This window comes from Nerophis lumbriciformis, linkage group LG13 (assembly GCF_033978685.3).
Source record: "Nerophis lumbriciformis linkage group LG13, RoL_Nlum_v2.1, whole genome shotgun sequence".
NCBI classification, from domain to species: Eukaryota; Metazoa; Chordata; class Actinopteri; order Syngnathiformes; family Syngnathidae; genus Nerophis; species Nerophis lumbriciformis.
Genome location: NC_084560.2, coordinates 12,968,314 through 12,985,813, shown reverse-complemented (window position 1 = coordinate 12,985,813; position 17,500 = coordinate 12,968,314). Strand labels below are relative to the sequence as shown.

Below are 17,500 nucleotides of genomic sequence, written 5' to 3'. Positions count from 1 at the left end.
ATCTAATTCAGACCTGCCCGACCCTTGAATACGCTTGTACACTTTGTTGCTCTGTAAGGGCCCTACTTTCCTGTTTGCGCTTAAGTTAAGCTTCAAGTGGGACAAAAGTGCTGAAGTCTGGAATGAAGGCCGGCTCATTACTAATGAGGCGGACTTTGCTCTGACACCTCTTTTGTTTTGGTTGTTACGGAGTATAGAGTTTGACTAAAACTTGTGAATGTCATTGAAATCCATGAAACAGATAACACTTTAATTTGAAAAGGCTGTATTCATGTGTTGTCATGGTGATGTAGTGTGCATATACAACTGCCTCTTTTTCCTGACTGGATGCCAATAATAGATGAAACTTTCTTTCACTTGTTACAATAATCACCCTCATGTTATTTGTCTTGTTAAGAGTTCTGTTTAGTTCAAATGTTCGTAAACCCGGGACGCGTCATAAAGCGTTGCGTGGACAACTGAGTGTATGTGCCAGTCAGAGAATGACAACTCTGTGTCTGTGCCAGTCAGAGAATGACAACTGTGTGTACTGTATGTGCCAGTCAGAGAATGACAACTGTGTGTATGTGCCAGTCAGATAATGACAACTGTGTGTACTGTATGTGCCAGTCAGAGAATGACAACTGAGTGTATGTGCCAGTCAGATAATGACAACTGTGTGTACTGTATGTGCCAGTCAGAGAATGACAGCTGAGTGTATGTGCCAGTCAGAGAATGACAACTGTGTGTATGTGCCAGTCAGAGAATGACAACTGTGTGTACTGTATGTGCCAGTCAGAGAATGACAACTGAGTGTATGTACCAGTCAGAGAATGACAACTGTGGGTATGTGCCAGTCAGAGAATGACAACTGTGTGTACTGTATGTGCCAGTCAGAGAATGACAACTACAGAGTGGTATTATGGTCCTTTTGGCTTCATCTCAATGGGTGCGTCTAGGTGCCTCAATTGAGGAAATCAGTATAGATTTGATAACTTTCTGTAAGTTTCTTTTATCATTTTATGATGTGTGGTGAACATTAACTCAAAAGTTTAAGTGCAATACAGTATAATGTTTCACCTTCAGCCTCAGAGGTGCGTAAGAACAAAAGTACTTCAGTTGATGGGAGTGTACACAGATTTGACAGTGACATTTAAGGATCACTCCACCAAAAGCACTATATTTGGTTGAAGGTGTGCAACAGCCAACTTAAATCCGTCGTTGCAGTTACGCAACGACGGAAACTAGCAAGCTAAAGAGCAGAGGAGGTTGTCCAGAAACCGGTTGGTGGTTCGAATTCCGCTTTCTCTATCTCAGTCACATATGTTCTTGGGCTAGACACATGGCCCACCTTGTCTTTAGTGCAGCCCACACTGGTGTACAAAAGCAGTGAAGTTGTCACGTTATGTAAATGGTAAATAAAAAGAGAATACAATGATTTGCAAAACCTTTTCAACTTATATTCAATTGAATAGACCCTCAGTACCGCCTGAGGGATCAAAGGTCACGGGCATTCAATGTTGTTTTTCAGCTTTGCCGCTTACATATAGTGATTTCTCCAGATTCTCTGAACATTTTGATGATATTACGGAGCGTAGATGGTGTAATCCCTAAATTCCTTGCAATAGCTGGTTGAGAAATGTTGTTCTTAAACAATTTGCTCAGGCATTTGTTGACAAAGTGGTGACCCTCACCCCGTCCTTGTTTGTGAATGACTGAGCATTTCATGGAAGCTGGTTTTATACCCAATCATGGCACCCACCTGTTCCCAATTAGCCTGTTCACCTGTGGGATGTTCCAAATAAGTGTTAAATGAGCATTCCTCAACTTTCTCAATCTTTTTTGCCACCTGTGCCAGCTTTTTTGAAACATGTTGCAGGCATCAAATTCCAAATTAGCTAATATTTGCAAAAAATAACAAAGTTTCTCAATGTGAACATGAAATATCTTGTCTTTGCAGTCTATTCAATTGAATATAAGTTGAAAAGGATCTGTACATATACATTCACTGTACAAACACATATACACATTCTGTACATATACATTCATTGTACAAACACATATACACATTCTGTACATATACAAGTACATATGCATACTTACACTCATGCACATAATCACGTTTCATCAAACATATATTAACGTTGTTGCCCTAGGGTAAACTGGGTGTAACACATGGCACACTGACAAAGCTTAACCTATTGTGACTATAACAATCTACAAGGTTAATGTAGGTTGCTTCTCTTTCTCCCCCTCCATTTTTCTGCATTCTTTCGTATCTCAAGTTATCATTACGTATATGTATTGTTGCATTTAAACAACTGTATTGTTGATAATAAAGGTAAATTATTGGTATTGTTCATTATCAATAGCGCTATTTCTATTGGTATTTGTATTGATCCATTTGTAGTGTAATAATGCTCATTGTCATTTCTGTATTATTTTTTATTTTTCGCTAACTGCTTATTTGCTATTACTTTTACCATCATATTTGTACATGTCATATTTGCTGATGTTGCTCTATTGTTGTTGTTGTTGTTGTTTGCTGTTGTTGTTTTTGTCTCTCTGTCTAATCCCCCTCTTGTCCCCACAATTTCCCCCTCTGTCTTCTTTTTTTTTTTCTCTTTCTATCCCCTCCTGCTCCGGCCCGGCTGCACTAAATGATAATATAAATACATTTAATAAAGTCAAATACAAATAAGGCAACAAGAGAAGTATCCTACACTTCTCTTTTGTAAAGTAAATCTGAACAGCCGACATGGGCATCTACATCAACTATATGATTTGCCTGAGAAGCTGGACAGGACATAAAAAAAATAAAATAAAAAAAATAAAATAAAAAAAATAAAAAAAATAAAATAAAAAAAAATAAAAAAAATAAAAGGATTTGTAAATCATTGTATTCTCTTTTTATTTACCATTTACACAACGTGACAACTTCACTGCTTTTGGCTTTTGTATGAATGTGAATGGTGGTAGTTGGAGAGGTCAATGAAGTGAATTGGCAGCCACTTTTCCATCAGTCAAATCCAGGACAGCTGTGGCTACACATGTAGTTTACCACCACCACCAATACTCCGGAGAATAATGAATTGTAACTGTAAAACTCTTTGGGTGTCTTGAACAGCGCTATATAAATCCAGTTTATACAAATCCAAAAGTGGCTATGAACGCATTCATATTTTTATGTAACTTATTCATTTTGTCTTATTTAGATGAGTTGGCCTGCGACACCAGTGGTGACTTCCAGTGTGACAACCATCGCTGCATCCCACTAAGGTGGCGCTGTGACGGCGATGACGACTGTGGGGACAACTCTGACGAACGCAGCTGCAGTGAGTACTCGCCACGCTTCAACTATTGATTATTTTAGTCATTGAGTAATCTATTTATTACGTTGTTTGATTAATCAAATAAAACATACTTTATAGCCTCACAGCCAATTTGAGCATTTTTTTATGCTTGTCATATAATCTTCATTCTTTTTTTTTTTATCCTAATAAATGCACATCATCAACATTGAAATTACACTTTTAACATTTGTACATTAAAAGAAATAAAAATTATGTCCGCATATTGAAAATTTGCGGGCACTCTCTGCGGCCCAGATTTTATCAATATTTATTAGTTGCACTAGTTAAACGATTAATCAAAGAATACAAATTGAAGCTTTTTCTAATTGAATTAACTGATTAATTGTTGCTGCCCGTCTTGATCTGGTTGCTGTTTGTCTTGGGGAGAGACTTTCGGTACACCTGCACAATCTTTATGAAATCTAATACAAGAGATCAACGACAAACATTTAGCCTTTGCACAGATAATTACAAACACAAGAGTGTAGACAACTACAATGTATCTCTGAATAGACATCATGATCCTGGTGGAGGCACGACAAGAGCACAGTTGGTGGCTCGGTACCCAAAAAGGACTGTGGGTTGTTATGGTTGCATACAGTTAGGTTTCTTCCTCAGTATATATTGTAAATCAGGAGTTCCCAAACTTTTTGACTCGGGCGCCGCATTGGGTTAAAAAAAATTTGGCCGGGGGCCAGGCTGTGTATATATATATATATATGTGTGTGTGTGTGTGTATATACATATATACATTGTCTTTATAATCCGTTTTGTCATTTAACATCAATTAACATTGATGTTCATCAACATTTAACATTGTCACGTTGTCGATGGGAAAATTCATTTTTAGACAATATGGTTTGCCTGAGCGGCTAGGAGATACCGAGAGTAACAAGCGGTAGTAAATGGATTAGAAATGAATGATTAATAAAAAAATAATTAAAAAAAAATTTTTTTTAGCTTGGGACTTCCCGTGGGCCGTTTTTTTAGGGCCGTAGTTTGGGGACCCCTGTTGTAAATGCTTTGATTAGCATCTCTATTGACGAAACCGCTGAGTGTCTACGGTCGCCGGGAGCGTGGTTTACTAAAGCAAATAACCACATGGGTCTCTAATTAGCACTGGGTCAAAAACCATTGATTGATATTAAAAAGTTATGGCTGTAGACACCTTCCAGATGTAGTACTAATTAACTCTACAAGATGGCAGTAGCTGCATTTGAAGTACCATGATTAGTCAGCATCCAGTGACTTTGCATGCACTTTAAAAGGGAATCTATTACGCAACTTTTCTTACCTTTTGGTGCCTGTTTTTGTGTATTTGGGGTCTGCATAAGTCAGGAACATTTTTAACTTAAAACACGGAGGCATGGTGGATATATTTATGAAATCATCTTGCCATTTGCCAAATCTTTTACGTTTTTTTCCAGCGGATAGCTCCATATATGGTAGAAATTTGTCTGAAGAGCTTTGCGCAAGTCCGCCACTGTTGTCCATGTTAGGTCTTGGCAAAAATGAGGACTCAGGTGCAGGACTCAGACTTTATTTAGATAGTTTTCTTTGCTCTCTCTTGGACAGAGTGATTAAACAAAGTGGCTACAAAATCTATCTATGATATATTCGAGAAACAAGAGGATGTGTAGTATAGGACATAAGGCAATAAAGAGAAAATCACTCCATAAGGAGGAAAAGGGCAATAGCAAAAGTTCTATACGAGTCTAATAACAAAAAACCAACAATCTATGATAATCTACAAAAAGGTAATTTCACTCATGAAAAGAAGTCGAGAAGCTATAAACAGAAAATATGTTATAAAGAGTTGAGAAGCCTGCAAACTAAAAGCGCTCCAGAAGGAGGAAAAAAAAGGAAGACAAGGCACTATGAAAATTGATACAAAAAGACTTGACCGAAAAACTTTAGCAAAAGAAAATCACTCTCTCAGAGGAAACAAAGAAATCAATAAATAAAGCGAGACAATACTTATCAAACTTGGTACAAGGCTGTGGACAAGGCTGGAGGTACGTAGCGAGACGATATACTCTGGCAACAAGACAGGGGAAGACGAGGACTATATACACATGAGGAAGGGTGACACAGGTGGGCACAATCAGGCAATCAGGAGAGAAATCAGACCAGTGACACAGGAGGAAAGGCAAGTGGCCTGAAACGAGAGGATTAGAATTTTCAAAATAAAACAGGAAGTTTGCCAGACAACCCCAAAACAGGACTTCCCTCACCACGATGTGACAGTCCAACTCTGTAGTTTATAAGTTCCTTCTTTTTCTCCATCCTCTAGTTGTATAAAAGTGGGTCACAACTGAATGACCCTGGGAAAATGTGAGTCCATCTTATGGTGAAACTGCCAAATATTGATATATATTCCTTTGTTGTTAGATTCAAATTGTTTAATGGCCCTACCTAGTGGTGAAAATGGTAAATTATCATTTTAACGACATGTAAACAAACAATCCGTCTAAAATAGAATAAAAAGATTAATAAATAATAACGACATGCAGTACAGGCCAAAAGTTTGGACACACCTTCTCATTCAATGTATTTTCATGACTATTTACATTGTAGATTGTCACATCAAAACTATGAATGAACACATGTGGAGTTATGTACTTAACAAAAAAAGGTGAAAGAGTGTGCAAAGCAGTAATCAGAGCAAAGGGTGGCTATTTTGAAGAAACTAGAAAATAAAACATGTGTTCAGTTATTTCACCTTATTCTGTCAAGTACATAACTCCACATGTGTTCTTTCCTAGTTGTGATGCCTTCAGTGACAATGTGTACTGTATATCCAAGCATTCTTATCATATTCAGAGTGGAATTTCCATACACTTCTTTTTTTTATATGACTACATTGTGTGTAATAAAGTGCCCATTTATTGTATGAATTGGCTCTTTCTGAGAAGTGTGCAAATAAAAATGATTATAGGGCGCAGAAAGGACATCATTCTTTTTGTTATCCTTTTATCGGTGGTGATATTTAGCAAGAGTCCTAACACTTGTGCTGACAGCTGGCTGCTGAGAGAGGAGAGAAACAAAGCTTATCAGCAGCTTGAGAAACAGACTGTCCTCAGGAGTGAAGGAGTCTGTCACCCTTTCACCCTGCAGAATTAAATCAAGCCTGAGAAGGTGCTGGTTAAGGAGGAACAACTTGAGCCTTTCTGGTGCTGCTGATGCTAAAGAGTCTTCTGCTGGGGTCAAATAATAATACAGCGCTCTTGAAAATATCTTGACTTGTTCCATTTGGCTTGATAAATGTGTCTCAGACGAGTGAATTTATGAAAATAAGGATCTCCTCACTTTTTTCTTGTCCCCTCAGTACCGCGCACTTGCACCGAGAGCGAGTTCCGCTGCAATAATCTGCGCTGCATTCCTGACCGCTGGGTCTGTGACCATGACAACGACTGTGAGGACAACTCGGATGAAAGGGACTGTGGTGGGTGGAGGCTCTTTGTTTTGGCTGTTTGTGGGTAACTGTGGACCACCATGCCAAGATGCTGTAAAACTTGCCTTTTCCCGAGTAGCACACCACCTGTTGTATTTTATTCAGGCCAAATGAACGCTTCTATGCATTCAGAGATGCTGTAGTCAGGCTCAGATGGCTCAGACTTGATTATAAGACATAATCAGGTACTAGGATTGTACGGTATACCGGTACTGGTATAATATCGCGGTACTAATGAATCAAAAACGCTACTATACTCTGTTTGAAAAGTACCGCTTCCCAGGCATGACGACTCGTCGTCACGTGGTGACATTGCTGGTTTTACGAGCAGAAGAGCATGTTCGGCAGCGCGCACACACAGAGTACTTACAAGCAGACACAGTGTGTAGACAGAAAAGGGAGAATGGACGCATTTTGGTGTAAAAAGTAAAGATAAAGGTGAAGTTATAACACTGAAACACCCTCAGGAAGAGGTGCTTTAAGACATGGCTAGCTAGCTAGCAGCTAACATCCATCCACAGTGTTTTGGCTACTTCTAAATCACTAATCCTGGCCTCCATGGCAACAAATAAAGTATGTTTCTTACACGTACATTATCACTGCAGGACGAGGAATAGCTAAACATGCTTCACTACACACCGTAGCTCACCAACGTCACAATGTAAACAAATGCCATGGGTGGATCTACACCTTACATCCACTGTAATGATACCAATTACAGGTGCGTATCTAGTCGATACTACTATGATTACATCGATATATTTTTTTCCTTTTTTAAAAATTCATATTATGTTTATAAAGTCAGTAAATACATGAGGACTTTGAATATGACCAATGTATAATCCTGTAACTACTTGGTATCGGATGCATACCTAAATGTGTGGTATCATCCAAAACTAATGTAAAGTATCAAAGAAGAGAAGAATAAGTGATTGTTACATTTTAACAAAAGTGTAGATAGAACATGTTAAAACAGAAAATAAGCAGATATTAACAGTAAATAAACAAGTACATTAATCAATTTTTACAGTTTGTCCCTCATAATGTAGACAAAATAATAGGTAGATAAATGACACAATATGTTACTGCATACGTCAGCAGACTAATTAGGTGTCTTTGTTTGTTTACTTACTACTAAAAGACAAGTTGTCTAGTATGTTCACTATTTTATTTAAGGACTAAATTGCAATAAGAAACATATGTTTCATGTACGCTAAGATTTTTTGTTAAAATAAAGCCAATAATGCCTTATGTAGAAAAGTACTGAAAAGTATCGAAAAGCATCGAAATACCTTTTGGTATTGGTACTAGTACTAAAATATTGGTATCGGGACAACCCTATCAAGTACATAATAATAGTACTCACTGGTTGGATGCGAAACGTTTGGCCACGCCTACTATAGACATCTATCCATATGAATAATTCATACATTGCCTTTCAAAATGTTGAAATTGTTGCCACAAGTCAGTGACTTGATCAAAATCAATATGTTCTGTTATGATCCGCTGCCCGGATCATATTTTTGTTTTTGTTTTCAAGTCACTTGTGTTTTCAGCACTTCTTGAGTTTGTTTCTGTTGCCATGACGGCAGATTATAGTCACCTGCCTCTGGTTAGGGTTCCGGCACAACACCGGACGCGCACCTGTTGCCCGGGCACTAATCAGAGGGCTATTTAGTTTACGCGCTGGCCTCACTCAGTCTGTTGGTTTTGTTTGCTCCTACGCAACAAGTTACGCTCTTGGTTTCTCTCATAGTTTACATTTTTGATATTAGCATCTTTGCTACCCTCTTGTTTTCCGTGCCGTGGTGCACCGCACAGCATTTTGTTCTGCAATCAGAATAAATCATTTATTCTCACCTGCAAGCCGCTTCCTGAAATCCCTCTGCATCTTGAAAAGACGACCTCCGGCATCACAATGCCTCGCTACCGTAACAGAAAACCAACAGCAGACAGTCTTTTCGAAGAGGGCGTGGAGGATTCCGGCTACGGGACGTGGCTGGTCTTAAAGGCGATGGAGAGAGAGACTCTCCAGTATTCCCCTTTGGAGCGCGAAGACCTTTTGTGGGGGCCTGACGGTTCGTTGGTCCATATCGACTCCATCTGGCCCGGGGATGTCCGCTCACAGCCAGCCCGTACGCGTCAGCGAAAGCGGAAGTCAACCAAGAAGACTTCGGCTCGCGGCAAAGACGCACCTATCCCACAACTTTTCCCTCCGGAGCACAGCCAGCTACAAGCAGCCCAGGATTCTCCTCAAATATTTGGTTATTATAATGACCATATTTTCAAAGATTCCTCCGACTGGCCTGTCAATCACTGGGATTGCAGCTATGACGTCATTCCGTTGTCGCCCCCCGAGGACACGCCCCCGTCCACTTTTGATGACGTCATAGAAAAAGAAATTTTTTTGCATTCTGTTAATTCTTTCTGTCAGCCATTTACAAATGACTTTAATTCTAAAATTAAGCATTATCAGGACATTTTTTTAAATTCTAGGTCTAGTCAGTCCCACTCACCTTCTGACTTTCAAGCTCAGCCCCCAATTAGTTTGGCCCCACCCCCTAAGGCTCAAGCTCCACCCACTCCTCTGTCTGCTGTGCCACGTGCTGCTCTGCCTTCTCCACTTCCTGTTCCAGCCCAGTCATCTTCTGAGACACCCCTCGAGAAGTACAGTCCTGCTTGGGTGGATGAGTGGTACCGGAAGGTACTGATTGAACTAAGACTTGAGGAACAAACCCAAGCGGCAAAGGACACTCCGCATGCTATTGAAGAGCAGAATAGAGAATTTGGACAATCAAAAGGGGAGGAGCCTACCCCCCTCCTCACCTCCTCCCTCCCACCCCTAAAGACTGTTCCAGACTGCACAAGACGCGTCTGGGATCCGCTTCTTGAGGGGGGGGCTAGTACTGGGTGCTTTGCTAGTGGGCGGGCACAGCTGCGCCCAGCCAAGCCCAAACCTCCATGCCGGCCTCCGCCACCAGTTCTCCGGCATGCTAAGCCGCAACCTCCTGCCCGGCCGCCACCACCAGTCCTTCGGCGTGCTAAGCCGCAACCCCCGGCCAGGCCACCTCCGCCAAAGTCACGCCCAGCACCTGCTCCAAGTCTGGTTCCCACACCAGCACCTGCTCCAAGTCTGGTTCCCACACCAGCACCTGCTCCAAGTCTGGTTCCCACACCAGCACCGGCTCCGCCCACGCCGGCAGACGAGCCGCCTGCTCCGCCTCTGGCTCCGCCCACGCCGGCAGACGAGCCGCCTGCTCCGCCCACGCCGACAGACGAGCCGCCTGCTCCGCCCACGCCGACAGACGAGCCGCCTGCTCCGCCCACGCCGACAGCGACGACGTTTCCTGTTTCCACGGCGACGACGCTTCCCGTTTCCACGGCGACGACGCTTCCCGTTTCCACGGCGACGACGCTTCCCGTTTCCACGGCGACGACGCTTCCTGCTTCCACGGCGACGACGCATCCTGCTTCCACGGCGACGACGCATCCTGCTTCCACGGCGACGACGCATCCTGCTTCCACGGCGACGACGCATCCTGCTTCCACGGCGACGACGCATCCTGCTTCCACGGCGACGACGCTTCCTGCTTCCACGGCGACGACGCTTCCTGCTTCCACGGCGACGACGCTTCCTGCTTCCACGGCGACGACGACTCCTCCTGTTTCCACGGCGACGACGACTCCTCCTGTTTCCACGGCGACGACGACTCCTCCTGTTTCCACGGCGACGATGACTCCTCCTGCTTCCACGGCGACGTCTGCTCTCTCACCCTCATCGTCGTCTCAGCGACCTCGAGTGGTCTGGCTGCGCAAGCGGCACTCTCGGAGGTTTGTGTATGGACGCCAGTGGCGCACACAGCAGCGACACCCGAGACGTAGTCGCAGAACTCTCCGGCTGCTGAACTTCTGGCGCCACTCACGCCCACCTTCTCGGCAGCCACGAATGTGGCCTTTCCGTGGTCGTGGCCGTTCCATTCGCCGCCGCCACCTGACTCGTCCCCGGTGGATTCGGGGACACGTGGCCTGGCGACCCTCCGCCAAATCCTCCCTCCACCCTCCCTTGACTATTTGTTATAGTCGGGGGGGTTTCAGTTTTGCCAGGGGACATCTGGAATCTGTCCCTTAAGGGGGGGGGTACTGTTATGATCCGCTGCCCGGATCATATTTTTGTTTTTGTTTTCAAGTCACTTGTGTTTTCAGCACTTCTTGAGTTTGTTTCTGTTGCCATGACGGCAGATTATAGTCACCTGCCTCTGGTTAGTGTCCCGGACGCGCACTTGTTGCCCGGGCACTAATCAGAGGGCTATTTAGTTTACGCGCTGGCCTCACTCGGTCTGTTGGTTTTGTTTGCTCCTACGCAACAAGTTACGCTCTTGGTTTCTCTCATAGTTTACATTTTTGATATTAGCATCTTTGCTACCCTCTTGTTTTCCGTGCCGTGGTGCACCGCGCAGCATTTTGTTCTGCAATCAGAATAAATCATTTATTCTCACCTGCAAGCCGCTTCCTGAAATCCCTCTGCATCTTGAAAAGACGACCTCCGGCATCACAATGCCTCGCTACCGTAACAATGTTCACCATCATAGAATTGCCTTGTTGGGAGGAAAGTGTTGTAAGGAATGTGCTGGAACGCCGTTTTTTTTTTTTGTCTCGCAGAGCTACGCATATGCCACCCTGGTTACTTCCAGTGTGGAAGTGGACACTGCATCGCAGATCGCTTCAAATGTGACGGCAATGCAGATTGTGTTGACTACACAGACGAGTCGTCGTGTCGTGAGTATCCACTTATGATGTTTGCTGCCATGTTTGCTCGAAACGTGTGTGTGTGCAAGTTTAGCATTTTGTTTTATCCCTTTCAAAGAGTTATGTTAGATTTCACTGGAGACAGTAACAGTAAACTAAAGTACCACTGAGAGTCACACACACACTAGATCTGGTGAAATTATTCTCTGCATTTGACTCATCACCCTCGATCTCTCCCTGGGAGGTGAGGGGAGCAGTGGGCAGAAGCCGTGGCCGCGCCCGGGAGTCATTTTTTGTGATTTAACCCCCAATTCCAACCCTTGATGCTGAGTGCCAAGCAGGGAGGTAATGGGTCCCATTTTTATAGTCTTTGGTATGACCTGGGGTTTGAAGTTGAGTAACCGCTGACATTGTCGAAGCCCAAATGGTCTCCATCTTGCCAACGTAGTCAGTTTATACCAGTGAAGAATTTCAGAATGCAAAGTCTCTTAAGGCTCATTAGTTCTGTGCACATAGACACATTTAATCCCATTAAAAGCCTAACCGCATACCTGCCAACTACTCCGGTTTTCCCGTAATTAGTACGGTTTTCATCAACCTATTCCGGGTTACGTTTGCAGTGATAAAAAATACGGTTTTTCATTAATTAAAAAAAAATATTTTTTTAAAAGTTTTATTCACGAAATCGCGTAACAACAATGACAATCGACACTGCTTCCCGTAACTTCCTATCGAGCCATTCCGAATGCCATGTGTAACACGGGTGGGAAATAAGCCATATTTCCTCTCATGACATCTCGTATTACCTGCGCCGTTTCCACGTTTAATCTCGCGAGTTTAACACACGCGCTCACGTGACCCGCTGCAGCCAATCACGCTCTATAAAATCCAGCATTCCAAGATGGCTGCCAGGTGCGGTGGCTAAGCCTGGGGACATATGAAGCCGGTATGTTTTAAAGTTGTCGTTTGCTTGCATATTGTAAAAACAACCGTCCAACATTTTACAACTAATTGTAAACGTGTAGGTGCCGAACATCAGGGACGTGTTGCGACGAGAGAGTGTGTCGATGATAAGATATTAAGCCGAGTTGGTAAGTGAATCTGTTTGCTAATAGTAGCGACTAGCCGTACCCATGTATTTCCTATGGGCGGTTAGCATCGGGTTTTAATCCCGTTTCCTCCAATGTCCGATTGAATTTATATTTATGTCGAGTCTTTATTTTGAGTATTTACATATGGTAACTGAGTGTTGTGGCGTTTTAAGGCCATTTGCACTTTTTATGCTATGGTAAAGACAATGATTGAATACTGCCGCTGGTGTGCGGTTACACCCGTCATAGTGACGTCACTGTTATTGTTAATGTTACTCCCGTCATAGTGACAACACTGTGTACTGTCGTGTTTATTTTATACATGCATGTGATTGTTTAAATATTGTTAATGTTAGCAGTATTATAGCTAATAATGATAATAATAAGTATAACTTATTTATTGAAGGTCGAACGATAGATTACTTAATGTTGATGTTATGTGCGCACATTGATTGAACTTCGGGTCCTGTGCTTACGCAGGCCAGGTCCCTAAGTCTTGGATGGCGAGCTGTAGATAGGCCTCGAGCCTGAGCCCAAGGATCTCCACCTCTCAACCCCTGAACTCCACCTGCTCTGGTCGGGCCGGTAGGCGGCTTTTATAGCCGAACCCCTTGATTCAAAAAAGGGTGAAAACTACGCGAATTGCACCTTGTGCAGACAAGATTTTTCGATAGGACACGGAGGAATTAGCGATGTAAAAGACCACGTTGGGACAAAAAAACACAAGTCTAATGCCGTTGCTAGCGATACAAGTGGAAAACTTTCAACGTTTTTCGTCGCCCAAACAGATTCTTTGGATGTGATAAATGCCGAAGTTTTATTTACGGAGGCAATAATTGAGCAAACAAAAAGGCAATGACACCAATGTTATCTATTGGAATTGTTTAGTACTGTTATACTGTTAAAAGTGTTTATACTATTTATGCTTTCAAGTCCAAGTTGAAGAAATCTTGTTAAATGTTGACAGCATAATTAACTACCAAAATACAGAAGTATGTCCTTAATATTTTTGCAGTGCTATTTCTGTTGAAAAGTTTAAATGATTACATTAGAGATGTGATGTGCCACTTTTCTAGTGTCTGATGGCTTAAATAAATTTTCATTAATTTTTCATATTTTGAATTCTTTTGAAAGGCTTACAAAAAAACTACATTTGAATTGTAATTCCATGCTATTGACAGGACTATTAATTTTAATGAAGTTAGCTTACCATGTTTACAGTATGATAATTGTGATAGAAATGTGAATTTTAGGCACAGAATATTTTTTACAATTGAACAAGGCAGTAGATTATACAAGCTTGGACAGAAAGTTAATAATGACACCAATTTTTTTTTTTAATGGAATTGTTTAGTGCTGTTTTACCATTTGTTTACTGTAAAAAGTGTTTATACTGTTTATACTTTCAATTAACAAATTGAAGTCTTGTGAAAGGTTAACAGGATAACTGGCATTAACTGTCAAAATAATTTCAAACTATTGAAGTTAGCTTACAGAATAAACCCATATGATTTTTGCTGTAATATTTTTGTTTTGAAAAGTCACTGTGACTGATAGAAAAGTGATGGTTTTAGCAACATTTTAACCTGTCTGAATGCTAATAATAATTTTGCGTCGGGGGTGGGGGCGAAGGAACCCCCCACCAGGACTTTGTCCTGGACCTACCGGGGCCTGCGGCCCTTGGACCCTGGCTACTAGGTTTTTCTGATTTCAAAAGTTGGCAGGTATGTAACCGCAATAAAAATGCTTCATGTAAACACGTCATTCTGAGTATTCTGACACGATCACACACGCTTGGATCAAAATGTCATTGCGATCCAGACAAGTAGTTTATGCCAAAAGGATTGTAGCGCATAAACTACAATCCTTTATAGGATTGTAGTTTATCTTCTGAAATTGTTATTGAAATGATCCTTACATGTCTTTGATGTCTGCTGGTAACTACTAATTGACTACAGTTATTGACTACAGTTATTGACTACATTTAATGACTACATTTAATGACTACGGTACATTTAATGACTACATTTATTGACTACATTCATTGACTACGGTACATATAATGACTACATTTAATGACGACATTTAATGACGACATTTAATGACGACATTTAATGACGACATTTAATGACGACATTTAATGACGACATTTAATGACGACATTTAATGACGACATTTAATGACGACATTTAATGACGACATTTATTGACTACATTTATTGACTACATTCATTGACTACATTCATTGACTACATTCATTGACTACATTCATTGACTGCATTTAATGACTGCATTTAATGACTGCATTTAATGACTGCATTTAATGACTGCATTTAATGACTGCATTTAATGACTACATTTAATGACTACATTTATTGACTACATTTATTGACTACATTTATTGACTCCCTTTATTGACTCCCTTTATTGACTACATGTATTGACTACATGTATTGACTACATTTAATGACTACATTTAATGACTACATTTAATGACTACATTTAATGACTACATTTAATGACGACATTTAATGACGACATTTAATGACGACATTTAATGACGACATTTAATGACGACATTTAATGACGACATTTAATGACGACATTTAATGACGACATTCAATGACGACATTCATTGACTACATTCATTGACTACATTCATTGACTACATTCATTGACTACATTCATTGACTACATTCATTGACTACATTCATTGACTGCATTCATTGACTGCATTCATTGACTGCATTCATTGACTGCATTCATTGACTGCATTCATTGACTGCATTTAATGACTACATTTATTGACTACATTTATTGACTACATTTATTGACTACATTTAATGACTACATTTATTGACTCGGTGCGGGAGAACATCCGCACCATAACACAACATAAACGCAACAGAACAAATACCCAGAATCCCTTGCAGCACTAACTCTTCCGGGACGCTACAATATATACACCCCCTCCCCCACCCACCTCAACCTCCTCATGCTTTCCCAAATTCCAAGTTGCTGTTTTGAGGCATGTTAAAAAAAATTATGCACTTTGTGACTTCAATAATAAATATGGCAGTGCCATGTTGGCGTTTTTTTTCCCATAACTTGAGTTGATTTATTTTGGAAAACCTTGTTACATTGTTTAATGCATCCAGCGGGGCATCACAACAAAATTAGGCATAATAATGTGTTAATTCCACGACTGTATATATCGGTATCGGTTGATATCGGAATCGGTAATTAAGAGTTGGACAATATCGGAAAAAGCCATTATCAGACATCTCTAATTGTTACAGTATTATTAATATTAATTATTATTCATAATAATTATGATGATAGTAATTAGTATTATTACTACTCAGTGGCCTAGTGGTTAGAGTGTCCGCCCTGAGATGGGTAGGTTGTGAGTTCAAACCCCGGCCGAGTCATACCAAAGACTATAAAAATGGGAGCCCTTACCTCCCTGCTTGGCACTCAGCATCAAGGCTTGGAATTGGGGGTTAAATCACCAAAAATGATTCCTGGGTGCGGTCACCGCTGCTGCCCACTGCTCCCCTCACCTCCCAGGGGGGGATCAAGGGTGATGGGTCAAATGCAGAGGACACATTTCACCACACCTAGTTTGAGTGTGTGACTATCATTGGTACTTTAACTTTAAATGTAACTTAATTATTGTTATTACTATTATTGCAATACATTTGATTTATGTTGCATTTTTGAACGATATTCAAAGAGACTTAAAATACCAAAAGACGCAATAAAGGATATAAGTGTAAAGCTTCTGATGTGCGGGTAAATACTGCATGGGTAAAGAGTGCCTCTTTATCATCACCATTTCCACCAATATGTTGAATGTTTAGATGACTTGTCACTGCCCATCAGTAATCTGAAGGGGTCGGTGCATGTTTCCGCAACATTTATTATTTGATTTATGTCCAGCACAACATCCTCTTTCTGGCTTTTAGCGCCCCGTTTTCCAAACGGTACGCACTGCCCGCACTTCCTGTTTGAGTGCACCAACCACGTCTGTGTCCAGCCTCACTGGAAGTGCGACGGAGACGACGATTGTGGAGACAATTCCGACGAGGGGCTTCACCTTTGTTGTAAGAAGGCACACGTGCACACAGAGTCACATGTTCCAAACATGACCCTGAGCCTCTGAACTTTCCTCCTTAGTGACAGTCCAATGTGAGACGCAGTTCCGTTTCCGCTGCGACAACAACCGCTGCATCTACAGCCACGAGCTGTGCAACTCTGTGGATGACTGTGGTGACAACTCAGACGAGAGACAAGAAAACTGTAAGACACGACTTCTTGTTTACATGGCTGGACTGATGTTTACATGCTGAATTTACCCCTGCCATCAATAAAGTACTTTCTATTCTATTCTATTCTATACTATTCTATTCTATTCTATACTATACTGCACCTAATTGCCGTGCATGATCTGAATTTGAAGCTCCTGATCTTCTCTAAGGTCCATGTGCCATGTTCCTTTTCTAATGATCCATGTGCCATGTTCCTTCTCTAATGGTCCATGTGCCATATTCCTTCTCTAATGGTCCATGTGCCATGTTCCTTCTCTAATGGTCCATGTGCCATGTTCCTTCTCTAGTGATCCATGTGCCATGTTCCTTCTCTAATGGTCCATGTGCCATGTTCCTTCTCTAATGGTCCATGTGCCATGTTCCTTCTCTAATGGTCCATGTACCATGTTCCTTCTCTAATGGTCCATGTGCCATGTTCCTTCTCTAATGATCCATGTGCCATGTTCCTTCTCTAATGGTCCATGTGCCATGTTCCTTCTCTAATGGTCCATGTGCCATGTTCCTTCTCTAATGGTCCATGTGCCATGTTCCTTCTCTAATGGTCCAT

General features: G+C 41.5%; 1 protein-coding gene across 1 annotated transcript in view; it reads left to right on the top strand.

Annotated features, from left to right (window-relative positions):
• The window catches only part of lrp2a (low density lipoprotein receptor-related protein 2a), a 161,955-nt gene that overhangs the window by 107,698 nt on the left and 36,757 nt on the right, over positions 1-17,500 (top strand). The window contains exons 57-61 of the mRNA XM_061971676.1: positions 3,195-3,314; positions 6,661-6,777; positions 11,446-11,562; positions 16,591-16,728; positions 16,802-16,924. Coding sequence (XP_061827660.1) covers positions 3,195-3,314; positions 6,661-6,777; positions 11,446-11,562; positions 16,591-16,728; positions 16,802-16,924 — 615 coding nt within the window. The remainder of the gene's footprint in view (positions 1-3,194; positions 3,315-6,660; positions 6,778-11,445; positions 11,563-16,590; positions 16,729-16,801; positions 16,925-17,500) is intronic.